Source organism: Ascaphus truei, chromosome 2 (assembly GCF_040206685.1).
Source record: "Ascaphus truei isolate aAscTru1 chromosome 2, aAscTru1.hap1, whole genome shotgun sequence".
Taxonomy (NCBI): domain Eukaryota; kingdom Metazoa; phylum Chordata; class Amphibia; order Anura; family Ascaphidae; genus Ascaphus; species Ascaphus truei.
The window spans coordinates 415388337-415407168 of NC_134484.1; the positions used below are offsets into that span (position 1 = coordinate 415388337).

The 18832-nt window shown below is 42.2% G+C and overlaps 1 protein-coding gene across 2 annotated transcripts in view; it reads left to right on the forward strand.

The window, feature by feature from the left end:
* The window catches only part of PLXDC2 (plexin domain containing 2), a 656766-nt gene that overhangs the window by 426488 nt on the left and 211446 nt on the right, over window positions 1-18832 (forward strand). For both annotated transcript variants that reach the window (XM_075587530.1, XM_075587531.1), the window contains one exon: window positions 10020-10119. In XM_075587530.1, coding sequence (XP_075443645.1) covers window positions 10020-10119 — 100 coding nt within the window. The remainder of the gene's footprint in view (window positions 1-10019; window positions 10120-18832) is intronic.

Consider the following 18832-nt stretch of genomic DNA (forward strand, 5'->3'; position numbering starts at 1 on the left):
CCACTGTCCTTGTGGTGGGTTCTCACCATCTGATGACAACAAGACCTCAGTTTGGTCAAACAACTGGCCTTAAGTTCAAGGGTTCCCAGCTACTACACTCTGACCGTGTGCGGAATCTTGGTTTTGTCCTCGATTTTGTTTTGACACTTAAACATCAGGTGTCAGCCATGATCAAATCCAGAGGATTTCCCTATGCTGGTTCATTTTGTGTTCTCATGCCTGGATTACTGAAATGTGCTTTATCTGGGACTTCCAATAACAGAGGTGCGCCACCTGCAGGTGGAACAGAATGCCGCTGCCAGGTTGTTAGCTAACCAGAAACGTTCTTGCCTCATGGCACTTGTTCTATGTTTTTTGCACTGGCTGCCTATAAAATGGCAAATCTGTCTCAAGATTCGCTTGCTGACTTTCAAAGACCTACATAAACAGTGCCCCAACTATCTGAAAGATCTGCTGGTTCCCTATACTCCCTCTTACTCACTTTGATCCACAGGTGAGGGACTTCTATCAGTTCCCAGAATTTCTCTCACTTCTTTTGGGACCTGAGTTTTTAGTCATGCTGCTCCTACTCTTTGAAATGCTCTGCCTCATAATGGCCGAGAGGCATTTGTCATAGAAATCTTTAATAACAGGCTCAAGATTTACCTTTTTTAACGGGCATTTGATGAATGAACACAACCTATCTGGAATTCAGTATTTTTTCAGTGGATTTTTAATATACAGCTAAACCCCGTTATAACGCGGGTCTCGGGGTCCACCCCGAGACCACCGCGTTACTAACGGGGTCGCGAGAAAAAAAAATGGCCGCCGCGCTTTAGCGCATATTCATCCCGCGGGACAGGAGATGGGAGCGGGCATGTCCCTCCGCTCCCCGCTTCCCCCTGTCACCGCGGGACAGGCCGCGGGGCAGGAGATGGGAGCGGGGATGTCTCTCCTGTCCCCGCTTCCCCCTGTCACCTCGGGACAGGCCGCGGGGCAGGAGATGGGAGCGGGGATGTCCCTCCTGTCCCCGCTTCCCCCTGTCACCTCGGGACAGGCCGCGGGGCAGGAGATGGGAGCGGGGATGTCCCTCCTGTCCCCGCTTCACCCTGTCACCGCGGGACAGGCCGCGGGGCAGGAGATGGGAGCGGGGATGTCCCTCCTGTCCCCGCTTCCCCCTGTCACCTCGGGACAGGCCGCGGGGCAGGAGATGGGAGCGGGGATGTCCCTCCTGTCCCCGCTTCCCCCTGTCACCTCGGGACAGGCCGCGGGGCAGGAGATGGGAGCGGGGATGTCCCTCCTGTCCCCGCTTCCCCCTGTCACCTCGGGACAGGCCGCGGGGCAGGAGATGGGAGCGGGGATGTCCCTCCTGTCCCCGCTTCCCCCTGTCACCTCGGGACAGGCCGCGGGGCAGGAGATGGGAGCGGGGATGTCCCTCCTGTCCCCGCTTCACCCTGTCACCGCGGGACAGGCCGCGGGGCAGGAGATGGGAGTGGGGATGTCCCTCAGGTCGCCGCTTACCTCAGAACCATGCTGCCTGCATGGAGGTTGTAGCGGGGGGTTTCTTCTCCCCACCGCTGTCCCCGGTGCTCCCGCTGCCTGCGCGGGAGGAGGGGGGGGAGCGGGTGGTGGTGCTGGTCGCGGCCCGTCTGTGTAGAGTGAGAGAGTGTGTGTGTATGTATATATGGGAGAGAAAGTGTGTGTGTGTATATGGGTGTGTGAGTGTGGGTAAGTGTCTGTGAGTGTGTGTAAGTGTCTGAGTGTGTGTGTAAGTGTGTGTAAGTGTGTGTGAGTGTGTGTGAGTGTCTGAGTGTGTGTGTAAGTGTGTGTGAGTGTGTGTGAGTGTGTGTGAGTGTCTGTGAGTGTCTAAGTGTGTGTAAGTGTGTGTGAGTGTGTGTGAGTGTCTGTGAGTGTGTAAGTGTGTGTGAGTGTGTGTGAGTGTGTGTGAGTGTGTGTGAGTGTGTGTGAGTGTGTGTGTGAGTGTGTGTGAGTGTGTGTGAGTGTCTGTGAGTGTCTAAGTGTGTGTAAGTGTGTGTGAGTGTCTGTGAGTGTCTAAGTGTGTGTAAGTGTGTGTAAGTGTGTGTGAGTGTGTGTGAGTGTGTGTGAGTGTGTGTGAGTGTGTGTGAGTGTGTGTGAGTGTGTGTGAGTGTGTGTGAGTGTGTGTGAGTGTGTGTGAGTGTGTGTGAGTGTGTGTGTGAGTGTGTGTGAGTGTGTGTGAGTGTGTGTGAGTGTGTGTGAGTGTGTGTGTGAGTGTGTGTGAGTGTGTGTGAGTGTCTGTGAGTGTCTAAGTGTGTGTAAGTGTGTGTGAGTGTCTCTGAGTGTCTAAGTGTGTGTAAGTGTGTGTAAGTGTGTGTGAGTGTGTGTGAGTGTCTAAGTGTGTGTAAGTGTGTGTAAGTGTGTGTGTGTGTGTGTGTGTGAGTGTGTGTGAGTGTCTGTAAGTGTGCGTGAGTGTGCGTAAGTGTGTGTGAGTGTGCGTGAGTGTGGTCAGTGTGTGTGCAGTGTGTCAGTGTGAGCAATGAGCAGTGTGTGTGCAGTGTGCAGTGTGTGTGCAGTGTGGCAGTGAGCAATGAGCAGTGTGTGTGCAGTGAGTGTGTGCAGTGTGTCAGTGTGAGCAATGAGCAGTGTGTGTGCAGTGTGCAGTGTGTGTGCAGTGTGGCAGTGTGAGCAATGAGCAGTGTGTGTGCAGTGAGTGTGTGCAGTGTGCAAAAAAAAAAATGTTTTTTTTTTTTTTTTTTTTTTTAAACGGGAGCCACGGGAAAACCGCGTTATAACCGAATCGCGGTATAACGAGGCGCGTTATAACGGGGTTTAGCTGTATCATGTGTTTGATTTATTTTGTAGTTTTAAATGTCTTCATTTAATTTTTGGGAACTGTTAGCTTTCAATGTATGAAGCGCTTTCATTCCCATTGAGAAAAGTGCTATATAAATAATGTTATTATTATTATTTAAAGAAATAAGTGTAGTTCAAAAAAACAGAAAAAAAGTAGGACTATGTACGGAACAGTATGTAGGGCACTGTTCATATCCAATAATACAAAAAAGAGAAGACAATTATAAAAATATAAAAAATTTAATACTTGATACAGATGTAGCAAGACTTACTGTCTGCTGAACCGCGTCTGGAAAAGCAAAAAGCTGTGGCTTCATACAGATGCATAAGAATAGATGATCCAGGGCACTTTGGATATTTCAAAGGATTATGTCAGAACAGCACGACGTTTCAACCTGCTAAGATGTCTTTCTCAAGTGCCAGTCACTTGAGAAAGACTTCTTAGCAGGTTGAAACGCCGAGCTGTTCTGACATAATAAATCCTTTGAAAAATCTGACGTGCCCTGGATCATCTATTCTTATTCAAGTTTAGTTTTTTTTTAGACAGGTGTCCCTGACCCAGGGCACCGGTAATTACAAATATCTTTGAATGAGTTTCTTGGTGTGCAGCATTAGTGTACATGTTATTGTTCATTCATACAGATGCAGCCACTAGTTTCCGATCACTTGCCTGGGTAAAAGCAAAGGCATCTCACGGTAAATGCCTCAACATGCCTCAACATCTCTGTGAGATTCCTAATGGGTCATCGGATTAACACAGCGGGGGGTTCCTGCAGTCCCATTTAGTTTGATACAAGCTTAGTACTAAATAGCTGTAGTAAGTAGTATGGTAGACCAGCTGTGTGCAAAGTGGGGGGTGCGCACCCCAGGGTGGGAGTTTTGTCTGGGGGGGGCGGGCTTTTGCAGAGGTCCTGCACTCTTCTCCCAGGCATTTAAATGAAATGCCGGGGGATCGCGTGAGGCCTCTGCAACTAATTTACTGGGATTCTGAAGAGCTGCAGGGACGCGCGGGGCCATGTGGAGTGACGTCACACGTCCATCTCCATGGCAACGGCATCATTTGACGCCACTGAGCAAGGTGAGGGGGGGTGAGAGCAAGAGGGAGCAGGCAGGGGGGTGTAGCTAAAAATGTCTGTGCTCCCCTGAGTTAGACAACAGCTACGTTTTAATATACAGTACCAGTGACAGAGACATGCCTGTCTGAATAACTACCGGTTTGGCTAAAATATAATATTGTCTCCAAAGGAGCATAACATAGGTGCAGTCCAACGTACTCAACCATAAAGTATTTTGTTTTCCAATTGCTTTTTCATTTCCATCCTAAATGTAGTCAGAAAAATGCACTGCCATTGTTTCCCTGAGGGTGTCAATGTGCACAAAGAATATTTTGAATATTTATTTAGGTACAGTAATACGTGTTTCAAATTAAGTACTACCGTAGCAGTATCGCCTACATGCCATTTAAAAGGGTCTATTCCCAAAAGTGCAGTAGTGATTATCCTGCACTATTGTCTGGTCAATAATGGCTATCACACTGTAGTTAATGCACCCCTCTCATTAGGAGTTGAAGTCACTTGATTCTGGTAATATAGAGAGAACAACACAACTATAATTGTGAAAAGAGGTGCAGTGCACAAATTGATTTAAAATACCACACTTAAATCCAATTCTGGAGAACAATAATAATGTAAGTACAAAATGAAAAAAGTGTTATGCCACGTGATTCGCGTTCCAAGGAAAGTTATTTAGATAAAATTCCTAAGAAAGTTATTTAGATAAAATATCCTCAGCCACCGGATTCAACAGTCGGTGACGCCGTTCCCCTGCGGTAGACGCGGATCAGCTGTGGTAAACCCATGCCAGTTGTTGCAGGACATGCTTTAAAGAACTGGTTTCATGTACATGCATTACTTACCTTTGATCTCTTCACTCAATACATATTTTTATACTACACTATGAGTTGTGCGCTTCTCCCCCTTCTTTCTTTTTTTACCTACAGTCACTTTTGCCAAAGAAATTGAACTGTAATTGTTATTTTTCATTGGTCCACATTTCTACTATTTATGTTAACTTTCATCATTTGGTTTGATAAAAATGTTAGGATGAGAGCTTCCTAAAAAAGTGGATATTTTACATGAACCTATTTTTATTTACATAGTATATATATTTTCCATCTACTTCATAAAACATTACTTTTTATGTCTTTCTCCATTCTGAATTCTCTAACACTTACAGTATATTTATATATATATTTATATATATATTTGCTCAAGCCACAAAAAAAAAGAAAGAGAAGTTAAATCAAAATAATTGAAAACAATACAGGGGGCATCATATAAATACCTGGTATACAAAGTTTAAATGCAGAGAAAGCAGAGCACACAAAAGAACACCAGAAATGAAGAGTAGAATTTGCATACATATTTAACATGAAGTACGAAAATACAGAGTGACCAAACGTTTCAGTCGCAAATCGCAATATGAGGTCCTCAGGACATGCTCACTAACCCTCCCACACAAATGTTGGAACAAAAAGCACTTCATTGCAGCATTGTGTATTCATGCAGATAGGATAAGAACATATAGCAAATATCTACACTGATGTACGTGCCATTAATGCTCTTGCATGCGCGTTGCCGCAGGATACACACAACAGGTTTTCAGGGTGAGCAGACAAAAGTAGCTGACTTAATGCGTTATTGCACTCGCTGGCTCACGTATTCAAACTTTTCTAAATGTATTTATCTTAGTTGTTGGTTGTAACCTTGTATGTTAGCAGTGTGACAATTATTTCAAAATAATATCTATATGGTTCAAACACGGTAGGCTCTCTCTGTCTCATGCATCTATAAGCCCAAATACCTTAAGCTCTGTTAAATCAGGACAAATAATGTTTTTTTCATTAGGGTTAACATGAATCCACAAAGGTATGCAAAAACAATGGCCAGAATATATCTAATTAGCATAGGCTTAATGTCACGTTATTGTAGCATTATGTTGCATTAGCTTCCAATATCCTAACATTAATTATGATTTATCCTTACTCCCATTCAGAGCAATGCAAAGGGGGCTCTTACCTTTCTCTTTCTTTCTTTCCCCTCGCCAGCAAAAGCCATATTTTAGGTTCTGGATGTGAGTAATGGCTAATTTAGGTGTAACCTAACTATTATATATGCATATATAAACCCCTATGTAGTCAGCTGGTCAAGGTCAACCCAATGACTACCTGGCCACTTGGGCTACTAAATGCTTATTATTTCCCCATATGGATGTTATGCTTTGGGTTTTTTTATTTGTAGGGTATTTATGTTGTATGTTAACACCTTTGGTGTCTGAAGAAATTCCTTTACAATACATTGGTTCACCTCAGGAATCATGGGGGTTTGGAAGAAATCGTAAAACATACCTTCCACTCCTCCCCCATTACATCACTAGCACTGATTAACGCAGGTTTCCATGATATATTGCTTATTTGTATCGCTATAGTTATTTAACACTAAGTTAACACAATATTTGTGTATGTAAATGAGAATATCGGTACCCATTTATGTCCATATACGCTAAGCTTTGTAAAGCTATTTAACATCATGCTAATAGTAACAGTTATCCATTAAAGAGAACAACATAACGTTAATCCAGTTTGACATAGTTTACTTTGTTTGGGAAAATGACATGCAAATAATACATTGCACTAACATTGCATATCCACAAACATGTGTTAAAGCAATGTTAATATTATATATATTTGGAATCTAGGTTGGCTAGTCTTCTGTCACCAGGGAAGCACACATAGCTTGTCACCTTCCATTACCCTGGGTTATAGGGAAATGCAATCTCTGACTTCAGTGAACTTGAGGCATTTCCAGGTACCGTCCAGGACTCTGTGTAGGGGTGTAGCTTCTATCGAGGTTCCCATCTACCTGTCATCCTTACAATTCCCTACCAGTCCATACTATGGCAACCTGGTGTGCATAAGCGTAGAGTTGGCGTTAGTGAAACTCTAGGTGTGCCACTTCCCTGGACCCCTGTTCTAAGGATCCCTTACTTGAAGTGTCACGCACATCCTGTTCCAAGGAAAGATGTCATCCTTCTGCATCTTGGCTATTCCTGTGGCTATTCCTATATAAGGGACATTCTTCACTAACTTCAAAATAATAAAAATGTGACCAGACTTCTACACATAAAGTTGCACATATAAGACATAACGTCATACACTTAACACAGTGAGAATCCTCTCCTTTGGTGTCCTCCAGGAGCCTCGGGCATGGAAGCGTCTGCGGCTCCTTTTATACACCAGTATGATGTCAGTATCCTACCCCTGTAACTGGGCAAAAGACAGACATCCTTAACCTATTAGGGTTCATACATGGTCAGGTTCTGGAACTAGGAGTGGCCAGACACCTGACTGGAGATACTTTAGCTACATAATAACCTACATAGAATTAGCAACATGGAATTAGTTACATTTAGCTAAGGTCTTTCCTCAACATTAACCGACTAACTCCCAATTAACCCTTTTAGTAGACAATAGTAATCCCACTAGGGGGGGTTACACACAGATAACTAGATTGTTTCATTTATCATTCTTTAGTAAACGTATTCCTTAATATGTTGGAGTTGTGTGGATTTCCAGGGGTGCATGTACTATAGGCTGTGGATCACAAAACAAATGTGGATGCGCTTTTGGAGTAAATTTTAATGCTTTCCTGGTCATGTAGAGGGTCTTTTGCATTCACTGCGCCTAATCAATCTGCATGAAATGTAAGAAACTCACTAGGGAAAAGTCAAAGTTTGTCATTGGTGCATCTACAATTTTGACCCCCACTCCCTGCAATTTTTTTAAAGGCCCCCCTCTCTCACTCTCCCCCCTTCTTTCTAACTATTCTAACAGCGCTTCCTCCTCCTCTCTAACTATCCCCTTCTCTAAAACTCTCCCACCCTTCTCTCCAACACTCCCCTTCCTCTCTAACTCACTCTCCCTCCTCTCTAACTCTCTCACTCTTCCTCTCACAATCAATCCCTTGTCCCGTCCTCACACTCATTCTCCCCTCTTGCTTTGTGGGCAATGTGGGACGGTGCCGAGGCCTCAGGTCCTGTGCTGGTAGGAAGCTGGGGCCACATTGGCGGATGGAAAAGTTGGGCCTGATTTCTGGACAGGCCCAACTTCTAGCACCGACCAGGACACAAGTACACCGGTGGGAGGGGGAGGGTATTAGTGTGAGGGCCCCACAGCAAACAAAGTCCCCAGCAACCCAACATGGAGGTTGGGCCCGATCTCTGGCCATGCCAAACTTCCAGTGCTGGCCAGCCGAGGGCCGCCCCCCGCTCTCGGGCCCCCCTGCATTGTAGGGTTTTGCAGTAGTGTAGTTACGCCCCTGACGTTTGGTGTACTTCAAAGACATTTGCCAGAGAGAATTACCAGAGTGTTTCTGTGACTACAGGAGGTGTCAACCCATTGCAGTAGAGATAAAGGTTTTGAATCTTACCCACTCCTTTTACATAATTATTGTGGGTGTCCTTTTTCTTTGTAAGGTACAGGCAGTTGAAGAGTGGCTGGGATCCCACCTCTGACACGTAGTTAAACTTGAAGCTGGATATCTTCTTGCCACACTGTTCTAATAAAGTCTGACACCAGACATTATAGTGTAATAAAGCAGTTTATTTGCAGGTTGCAAATGCACAACGTTTCAGGGATCTCCCTTCCTCAGGCGCAATATTGCACCATAATTAGAAGTCAAGGCTCTTACATCCATCATGATAGGATAATGTTGATGATTAAGATTTGGCTAAAATGGTTGCATACAAATGTGATTTAAAGATGTAGCCAGACTTACGTTCCAGAGCCGCTGCAACAAAAAAAAGAAGGGAAATGCGTAGTTTAACTGGCTACTTCTGTAAGATAGTAAAATAGTTAACCCTTAAGCTGCCCTTACAGCATTCCCTGTATATCATGAGGACTGGCACACAAGGGGCCCTTATGAATTACAGGGAACTTCATTCTATTTTCGATCATTTTCAGTTTACATCCTCAGGGACTCGTTGCGACCACGTGATCGCTACTCTGAGCAATTAAACAAATATGACCCCAGAAGACCAGCGGCACCCATGTACCACCAGTCTTACAGCAGTGAAAGGGTTAAGTTAATAGTTATGCTGCTATTTTAGTTCTTTGGAGCATTGTATTATTCTTCCAAAAAAAGCATTTATTTATTTTTTACATTCTTATACTAAAGAATAGAGGACTAGTTCTAAAATATTGAACAATAAGAAGAGTGTGGAAATAGCTGAAGCAGATAAAGTCATAAGATGTGTCACATTCTGCATATCTTGCCATGAAACAGGTACAAATGTGCACTAGGTAATAGAGCTGCCATAAATCTGCCAAGGAAACGTGCCTCAAATGTGTAAAAAGTTTTATATATTGGATACCGAAGTTAGACAGCTTAGCAATTTTGTGTATGTTTGTTTTAATAAATGCAGCTGTTGCTTAGCTTTAAGGAAATGTAATTATCTAAGCTGCTGATCGATCCACTCTCCCGTGATCAATCGGCAAAGATCCTGCTTCCCCGAATTCACAAAATGGCTGCTATTCCAAAAGAGGACGTGCTGTGAATTTGTAAATGGTTGTTATAGCAGCTTCATAGTTTAAAACTAATTAAAAAGGCATAAAAAAGGGGCATAAATAGTGGGGGGGGGGGTAAAAAACAACAATATTATCTAATACTAAACAACAGATACAGTATATTTAAAAACAAAAAAACAAATCCTGTATAGGATTTTGAATGTAAGCTTAATACATTAAAACTCATTAAAAAAGGCATAATGAGTTAAAAAATGCAGTAAGTATTATCAATACTACACAACTGATTAATTAAAAAAAAACATACTATTTTGAATGAATAATTGCTTTATTAAGGGACAGAAAGTTAAATAATTAATGGAGTTACATATATATATATATATATATATATATATATATATATATACACACACACACTTCCCTTTTGTGTTCTAATTACAAAGAGTAAACTTGCTTAGCACTTTAGCAGTGTATATGCTCTTTATTTGATTTGTATTAATTTCAGCTTCCCCCAGTGACAGGGTTAGACCAATGACAATGTAATTATATGGCTCTACACTTAACTGTTATTTTCTTGACTTGCTGTTCTGTTTGTACTGTAATCCAAATACAATTGTTTATCTTGCAGATTCCTCTACCTGTGATGCAGATAAACTCAACTAATCATCCAGTGAAAGTGGGGCTGTCAGATGCCTTTGTGGTGGTTCACAAGATTCAGCATATTCCCAGTATGTCTAACATAGTATTTTTTTTCTCATTTGAGTCTGTTTAATAAATTAACATATCAACTCACATAATCTAATGTTATTATAATTTTGAAATAACTTTGCGTTGAAATTATTCATTAAAATTACAATCATTACACAGAATTTTTTTTCTCAACATCAACCTCCACATCCTGCAGGCAAAAGACATATTTTATATGAAGCTTTATGTCAAGAATACTAGAGCTAATCAATGCTACTGTACATACTTTAAAGCATCTTTAGTTAACGGGTTCCATGAGGTTAGTGGTGACCATATTATGTAGAGGAGATGTAGCCATTTTCGTCCAGTCTCAGGAAGCAGACATGATTTTTAGAACCTTTCTAACACACACACACACACACACACACACACACACACACACACACACACACACACACACAACACACACACACCTTTGTTCACTGCTTGTTTGTGTTCTCTAAAACGTAAGAGGGGATAGAGACCAATTTACCAAACCTGAGGTCTAGAAAGCATTGGTCCAATGTAGCTAATATCACTTTTACATTATTCATTATTATAGGCTAAAGCTGTAAAATTCCGGGCATTATTGAAATCCCTGCTCTCTGATTGGTTAAAATTCTGGTCATTATTCATTCAGTAATGCCTGGAATTTTTGCAGCTTGCAATGTGTTTATTTCCAATACTGTATGTTTATTTCCAGCCAATAAGTTTTCAGAACAGCTCTGAGATAGGGCAGGGGATTGGTCGAGGCAGGAACAGCTCTCAGACAGGGCAGGGGATTGGCCAGATAGCTGCAGCAGGCAGTGACTCCTCTCCTTCCGTGAGCAGAGCTGACAGATACAGTTGAATTGGGGAGGGAGAGAGAGTGTGTGTGTAGCTGCAAAGTAAGTGGCTGTCTGCAGTTTTTTTGTGGCTGCAGTTTACCTCTCTCTCTGTGTCGCCTCAGGCCTTCATCTCTTCCAGCCAGGGCATTATTGGCCAGCAATGCCCTGTTCTGCAGGGATTATTACTTAAGTATTACTATTACGCATAAAAAATGTGCATATTTTTAGACATTGTTAACTCAACAAAATAATTAATTGTTCATTATGAGTTTGCATTTGAAGTCATCTAATTTGCAGGTCAGTTTACTGCATTTAAAAATAAAAATGATTGGCTAATTAAAAGACGAATGGCTGGCGTATGAGAATTTTGTCTCACAAAAATGTTATTGTTTAAGCTTAATACGTTTTACTGTACTAAAAATTTGAAATGTAATACTAAAAATGGGCACTGTTTTCTCATTTATAATACATGTACTTTCAGTAAAAAAAATATAAGTCGCATCACCAACATTGTTCATTATTTAGTGTCATTAAAAGTGTGGCTTTTGGGCGTACACCAAAATATTAGTATAATTTGTCACTTAATATTTGTAGCCCAAATACATCATTGTAAACAATGTCTTCTTTGTATGAAGGCGGTGTTGCCATTAATATAATGCTTAAAAAAAATATATATACAGATTAAATATGAACTCAGAAAAGTTAAACCTTGCACAAAACAGTTTTCTGTTTACTGGATGTTGTGAGGATTTGTATTTACTCTAGACATGCTTTATGGAAGCTTTAAATTCATATGGGAGTTAGTTTAGTTTGAGGCACTATTTTTTTCAGGAACTAAATGGTTTTTGAAGCTCAAACGAGAATATATTGGTACTATCCATGTTCTATGATAGAATCTTGACAGAACAGTAAAATAAATTGGTCCACAGAGAGACTAATGCCGGTTGCTCTTTCACTTTGCTTACTCTTGCAATCCTTATGTACAAGGCACTCAGTCAACAACAATTCTAGTCAATTACTGAAAACACAACATTCAATATTGGTGTGTAGAGCTTATTAGAGACAAAATTTACTTTTTGGTTATTGATTGTGTTTCCCGTCTGCATAGACGTTAACTCTTGCTCTTAATTTTTTTTAAAGAGGCATTTACTACAGAAAGTTTGCTGTTATGGTGGACAAAGAAGTAAACTATGGTGGTTGCAGTGGCAATCATACTATGGACTGAGATACTTTAATCCCTCATACAGTATGCTTTTTGTGTTCACTCCTTCATCCATCCTGTTCCCTGTCATGTGCAAGGTTGCAGATTATAGACTTTTCACATTCATTGGTCAAAAAGCCATAAGAAATGTACACAAATAGCAGGGAAAGGCATTTATTTTAGAGCTGTTGTCGGATTTTTAAAGAAGTCAAAATGAACCGTTGGAAAAGCATATAGGAATACAAAAATAAAGTCTTGGAAAAAATAAGCACTGTTGACATGTCCTTGTCTGTAAGGTTTTTATGAACACATTGATCTAAACTTTGCAACGATACAATGACGTGTAAACCAAGATGTACATTTACCACCACCCTCACCAAACTAAAATGAAGAAGAAGTGCATAGTGAGAAATCATTACTAAAAATAAATAAATTAAATAAAGGTTGTGGCCACTTTAATATCATCCCATATTTATATATTTTATTCTTGATTCAGAGAAAGGCAAACAAAATGCTCTAATGAAAAATTTAACATTTAACAATAATGTCTGAGGAAAAATAAATTCCTTACCTATTCTTGTAATTCTAGTAAGTCCTTGAATCAACATCATTCCTATTATTAACTTATTTATCCTTTAACAAAAGAGGTTTAGCCATTTCTTAAAGCATCAATCCCCCCTGTTTAATGTTTAGCCCCCAGGGGAGGTGTGTGTCCCTATTCTTGAGATACCAGTGAAGTTACTACAGTAACTCCTCCCACAGGAGGCAGGAAATGATGCACAGCCGTCGTCATGAAGAAGCAGAGGGAGGCTGAACTGGTGACTGGTAAAACTTTATTGAACAAGTGCAGTGCTGACGGATCTTCTTCTGATGCGTTTCAGCCCATGAGGCCTTTGTCCTTCTGTGGAAGGAGTTTGTCCTCCTGTGGGAGGAGTTCCTGTCTGTTGCTGTTTCTGATTAACACACATTCCCAGCAAGCTCAAACTCCCACACCCACCACATAATGAATATATATTTATGTCAATCAGAGAGCTACTGAGCGTGGCAATTGCATACTGCACCGACACACTTTATTCGAGCAAATACCCAGTATGTACCTGGCAGATACCTGGAATGCGCCGCTCCTCACCTCTGACAAGCCCCGTTGTGTTTGCCTTCCCAGCCTGGGTTCATGCCTGGCTGACGGGCGGCTGATCTGTTAAATGATAATGATTAGGATTTAATAGGCTGCAATGCTTCGCGTGTCTACCAGATGGCATAAATTCATGAATTGTAATGCAGTATATATATATATACTGTGCAGTATTGCAGCCAGCGGGAATAAAATGCTTCAATCCCTGCATGGAAAATACCTCAATGCACTCGGGCAGAAAACAGTCACAAACCTCAATACACCCGGGTATACCCGAATTCATGGGACTAGCCGAGCTCGAATAAAGTGTGTCGCCAGTGTACAACAAGAGACAGGGGGTGCCCAATGCTACATCCCATTGACAAAACATATATGATGAAAAGTATAAAGTTAAATACTTCAATAATAATAATAATATTAAATACTTGGTTATTTGGTTAACCCTTTGGCCAAAGCGTATTAAGCCTGCATACCAACGTCAAGGTATAACCAAATTAATGCAGGTCCTACACTACACTACACTGTGAACCCTTATATTTACCTCTGTAAGAGGGGCTGAACCATTATAGGTCTTGTTCCTGCAGCAAATGAAATGACCTCCCAAGTTAAAAAGGTGAAGGAGGAGGAGTGAGCTCTGGGGGGAGGTGCCAGCAAGCTCAAACTCCCACACCCACCACATGTAGGGTAGGACCTGCATTAATTTGGTTATACCTTGACGTTGGTATGCAGACTTTATACTTTTCATCATATATGTTTTGTCAATGGGATGTAGCATTGGGCACCCCCTGTCTCTTGTTGTTGCTGTTTCTGGTAGCACGCCGGGCTGTGGTCTATGCGACTCCTAATAACGCAGTCACCGCCGGTCATGTGACCACCCTTCGCGACGTTACATTGCTTGAGGGGTTGGCGGCTCTTCAAACTGCATTTCAAACGGAGGATCATCTTACACGGTGCAACAAACTTCAAGAATCGTGAGTCTCTGTAACTCAACCTTATTAGTGCTCTTAATGGAGCCATTTGCTGGGAGAGACTATTGCACATTTATTCATTCGAAGTGACCGTGATTAACTCCAGATTGCATCTTTCAGCATTACACAGCTACCTATTGTGTTCTGGAGCCCTGCGAGGGTTAACCCCTGGTTTACCCGGCTGCAAGTTACTACAGTAGGTTTAAATCTCTCTCTATTTGAAACAAAATGGCTGCCAAATCTTGGGCAAGTAGAAAGCCACAACATCATTATGTGGTGGCTTCCTTTGGGATGGCCAATTTAATCCTCTCCAAAACCAGGAGGTAATACGTTCACTGCTCGTAACTCAATATCACTCAGAATATTTCAGATTTTCCATGGGGTTTAATGGCAAAAAGTATGCATTATATCACAGAATATCCCATCATAACACGCCGGTGGGTGTAGTAACCCCTGCTACATATGTATCAGCTGTATCTGCTATCATAGTCTATATCTGCAGTAAATTCCATATTTAGACTTCCCTTACCCTTTTTTTTGCTGCTGGTGAAATCTCCTTTCCTTGAATTTCAAGGGATGACCACGTGTCCTTGAGATGAATAGTTACCTTGAAAGTGACTCATATTGACCTTGAATGTATTTGTACAGTAAATAGGGCCACATCACTCCAAGTTTAGTTATATGGTCTTGTGCTGATATTAAATTATTTACTTTTTTGGCATTTACCTTGTTTGGTCCGTTATTCTATAGTCAGTGAGTGCTGGAACTTTAGTTTATATTTATTTGTAAATAGTAATCATATGTATGCCCGTTTAGAAATCTCTTTTCTAATGTAAATAATCGTTATTTGGATAGCCATTTACCTGCCCAAACGTCCTGTTTATCTATTTCCTTCAGTAGAGAAATGACACCCTGCTCTTATTTTAATACAGTGCCATACATAATTTAGTGTGAGTAAAGACGGAGGCTTTGCTCTCTCTGACAACCTTGAGGTAAGTCTAATAAAAGTTAAGAAGCAAGGGTCCCAGTACTGAACCATGAGGCACCTTACTTACAACTTAAAAGTTTCCATTTATCAAAATTCCCAGTTGGTAGTGGAGGGGGGTAGAAAAAAGGAAATGAAAAAACAAAACTAAATGTGTTGAACAAACCATTCAAATAGTACTGAGCAGATCTCAATGGAGTCTGCTTATAATTTGTTAGTCAGCCTTGTTCCTAGCTGGTGTGGTAAGCATATTGCCCTTGAGAGGACTACTCGGATGTAGGAACAGACAGAAACCCTATCCGCCGCAAGCCCACTCCTGCCTTTAATTAATACACTTTTATTTTAACTGCCACGCTTTTCGGGGGGGGGGGAGGAGGGAGGGGGGGAGGAGGGAGACATCTCTATGTGCATAGTTGCCTGTTCTGCTATGTCACTAGGTCAGAGATACACCAGATTAGGTAGGACTTTACTGTAGGTATAATGAGGGGTCAGGGGTGCACCTATTCAGGAACAATTCCATCTCTGTACATATTAAAAAGTCACAGAAGTCATTGGTGTACATAAAGCTGGGCAGTCAAGAGCAGGAGCCCTGAGGTTGTGTGTATCCCAGTGGACCCCTGTAAGTGCTCGGAAAGAATTGCTACCAGCCAACCCCTTCTTAGAAAGCAATTCAACTAGCAATGTTCAAAGTCCGTGGATGGGGAAACCTTTCCGACATCAATCACAGGCAAGGTGGGCTGTCTACATGGGGATGATCATCCGGTAGTAAGATATCTGGGGTGGCCAATAGAGTTAGGCTTCAGCTCTGCAGCTCAGGGTTTCTCTCAGGTATCGGTCACTGTTTCACATGGGTTTGAGTTGCAGGGTGGCTCTCATGGTGAGGGAGATCATCTAGGGTCTCGTGGCTGATCTTCCCTTCTGGATAGGCTCCGGGATCCTCTCGGCTCTCTAGGTAGTTGCGCTGGGATTAAGTCAATCTGGTTTAGAAAGTTGTCTGTGTAATGGGATACAGAACAATTACACCAGGGATCAGTACCTAGACAGAACCAGAGTTGAACAAAAGGGAATTTATTGGAAAAAGTTTTCGCAAACTTTCAGTACATAAGACACACACAAACTCACCCAACTGGGGGAACAACCTAAAGTCCTAGGTGCAGGGACCTTCGTCCGGAAGTTTACCCCGATATCTGTTCCCAACTTGCGCCGCTGTGTTCGGTAGTTTGGGCAGCACTGCCTTGCTCTCCGCTAGCTAGTAGTTTTAAATTCCCCAACGTTGCTTCACTCCAAACATCTTAGACTGACGCTGCACACACAGACCACAGCTCCACCAGGTGCTTCAGACACCTGCACTAGGTCTCCTCAGTTCCCTTCTGCTGACTCCCTGTCAGCACACAGCGTTCCCAAACGAAATGAGATCCAGAATGGCTTAGTTGAGGCTGGGGAGAAGGTGTATTTATACCCCTGTCCCAATCAGGGAGATGCCAGCCAGTCTGGGTAGGAACAATAATCCTGGTCTCTACACACGGCCCCAGACCCAGTTGATGAGATTTTTAGGGTTGAAGATGGGCCAGGAAGCCCAAAAGGGCATGCCCAAATATGGTAATTTATATCCTTTGTAATAGAAGGAAAGAATCCCTATAGATGCACTCACTAATTGTCAATCAAAATAATAAAGTTTTATTGATAAATAGAAAACATAAATTAATTAAAACCTAAAGTAGCGCTAACCCCAGACTGCTAAATGGACATAATATCCATGTTATTACTACCAGATATTCCTGTGAGGTAATCATACACCGGACACTATGTTCTAGTGACGTGGCTTCTATACACTCTATATGTATATTCAGAGTGTCAGTCACTTTACATATAACATGTACAGTGCCACTTAGTGAGGCTAGATAGCCAGAGTCCCACTATGTATAATTGGAGAGCCAATGTGTGTTGCTTGTCCACAGTGTAATAGACCACTATTGTGAGTGATTCAAACCTTATAACCACCTATAGATTAATGTGGTCTGTGGTTATCTACCAGACAATATATAATCTATGTAGAGGTGTATACATGTGGACATACTGACTGTTAACTGTAGCAAGTGAATGAGGGGTTAAAGTGTGTAGATGTGTGTGTAGATCGCTAGGATGCCACACCATATAAAGTGTAGCAGCTGCGTATTACCCCATATGCCTCCTGGTAGGGGAGACACCGGGCACTCAACAAACGTGGTGTAAGCTGACAAGCAGATGATGCGGCTTATTACACACTACACATTCAAAGCGTGCTGCTGCAGAACCACTATCCTTGCTAGTCGGATCCTTGTACGGCCCACATCATGGTTAACTCTGATCTAGGTAGTAGCAGTGCTGTTCTGAGAATGACCGGACAACTAGTTTGTCCGTCGCGCTACTGACGGTTAGGTTTTAATTAATTTATGTTTTCTATATATCAATAAAACTTTATTATTTTGATTGACAATTAGTGAGTGCATCTATAGGGATTCTTTCCTTCTATTACATTACATGCCCTCATCCCTGATAGCACCACCTCCAGTTTCTATCTCACATTTATTGCTGAACAGGGTATCCCATCTCTTTCCCCTTTCCCTTTTCTACATTTATATCCTTTAACATAGTCCACGGTATGTAGACAGGAACAGGACAATGCCCATACAATCCCCCTCCACAGGCATACAATACAGATACAGACCCAGGGTTTACAGCCAGGGCCGCCATCAGAAATCGTGAGGCCCGGGACAAACGTTTTAAGCAGGCCCCCCTGTGTCGCGGTATTGCCCGCCACCCCTTTCCCCCATTTCACACCTCACGAGCCCCCTCTCTTCTCCCCCCCTCCCATGTATTTCTCTCCCTTCCGTCTCACCCCATCTCACTCTCCCGCCTCGCATGTATTTCTCTCCCCTGCTTCTCAATCTTACTCGCCCCTTTTCCTCACTCACCCCCTCTCCTCTCCCTCTGTCAATTACTTCACACTCACTCATTCCACCCCCCCCACACACACACAATTCCCCCCACAAGATACTGTAAAGACCAAAAAACTTCCCACCCAATGCAAAAAACTTCCCATCCCCAAATACTTTTTTTTTTTTAAATCCCCACCTCCCAAGTACAAATACCCCAAGCCCCCCAATCCATATAACAAATACTAAAGGGTTCTGTTACAACCACTTCACTCTCTCATTAATCTGTCCTGCTGAAACCCCTCTCACAGCTTTCCATTAAGTCCTGCATTACTTATAAAATTCTTCTTCTTCTTTCTTTTAAGGCATTACACTCTTCTGCCTCTTCTCAGCCCTAATTTCTAGCTATATATCTGCTCGCTTCTTGTGTTTATTTATGTTTGTGTTTAAAGCCCTCTTCAGCCTAAAACCTCTCCCTTACTGCCACTCACCTCTGGATAGCCTTTCCTCTCAATATCCAAAAATAGTCGCCTTTCTCCACTTTCAAGACCCATCTCAAAACTTACCTCTTTAGTGAAGAGTGCATACACATTTACTATTACATCCTTCTACTGTCTGTGTCATTTTCTCTACATACCACTTATTCCCATTATGTCTCATATTATTTTGTTGCGTCTATAACTATTC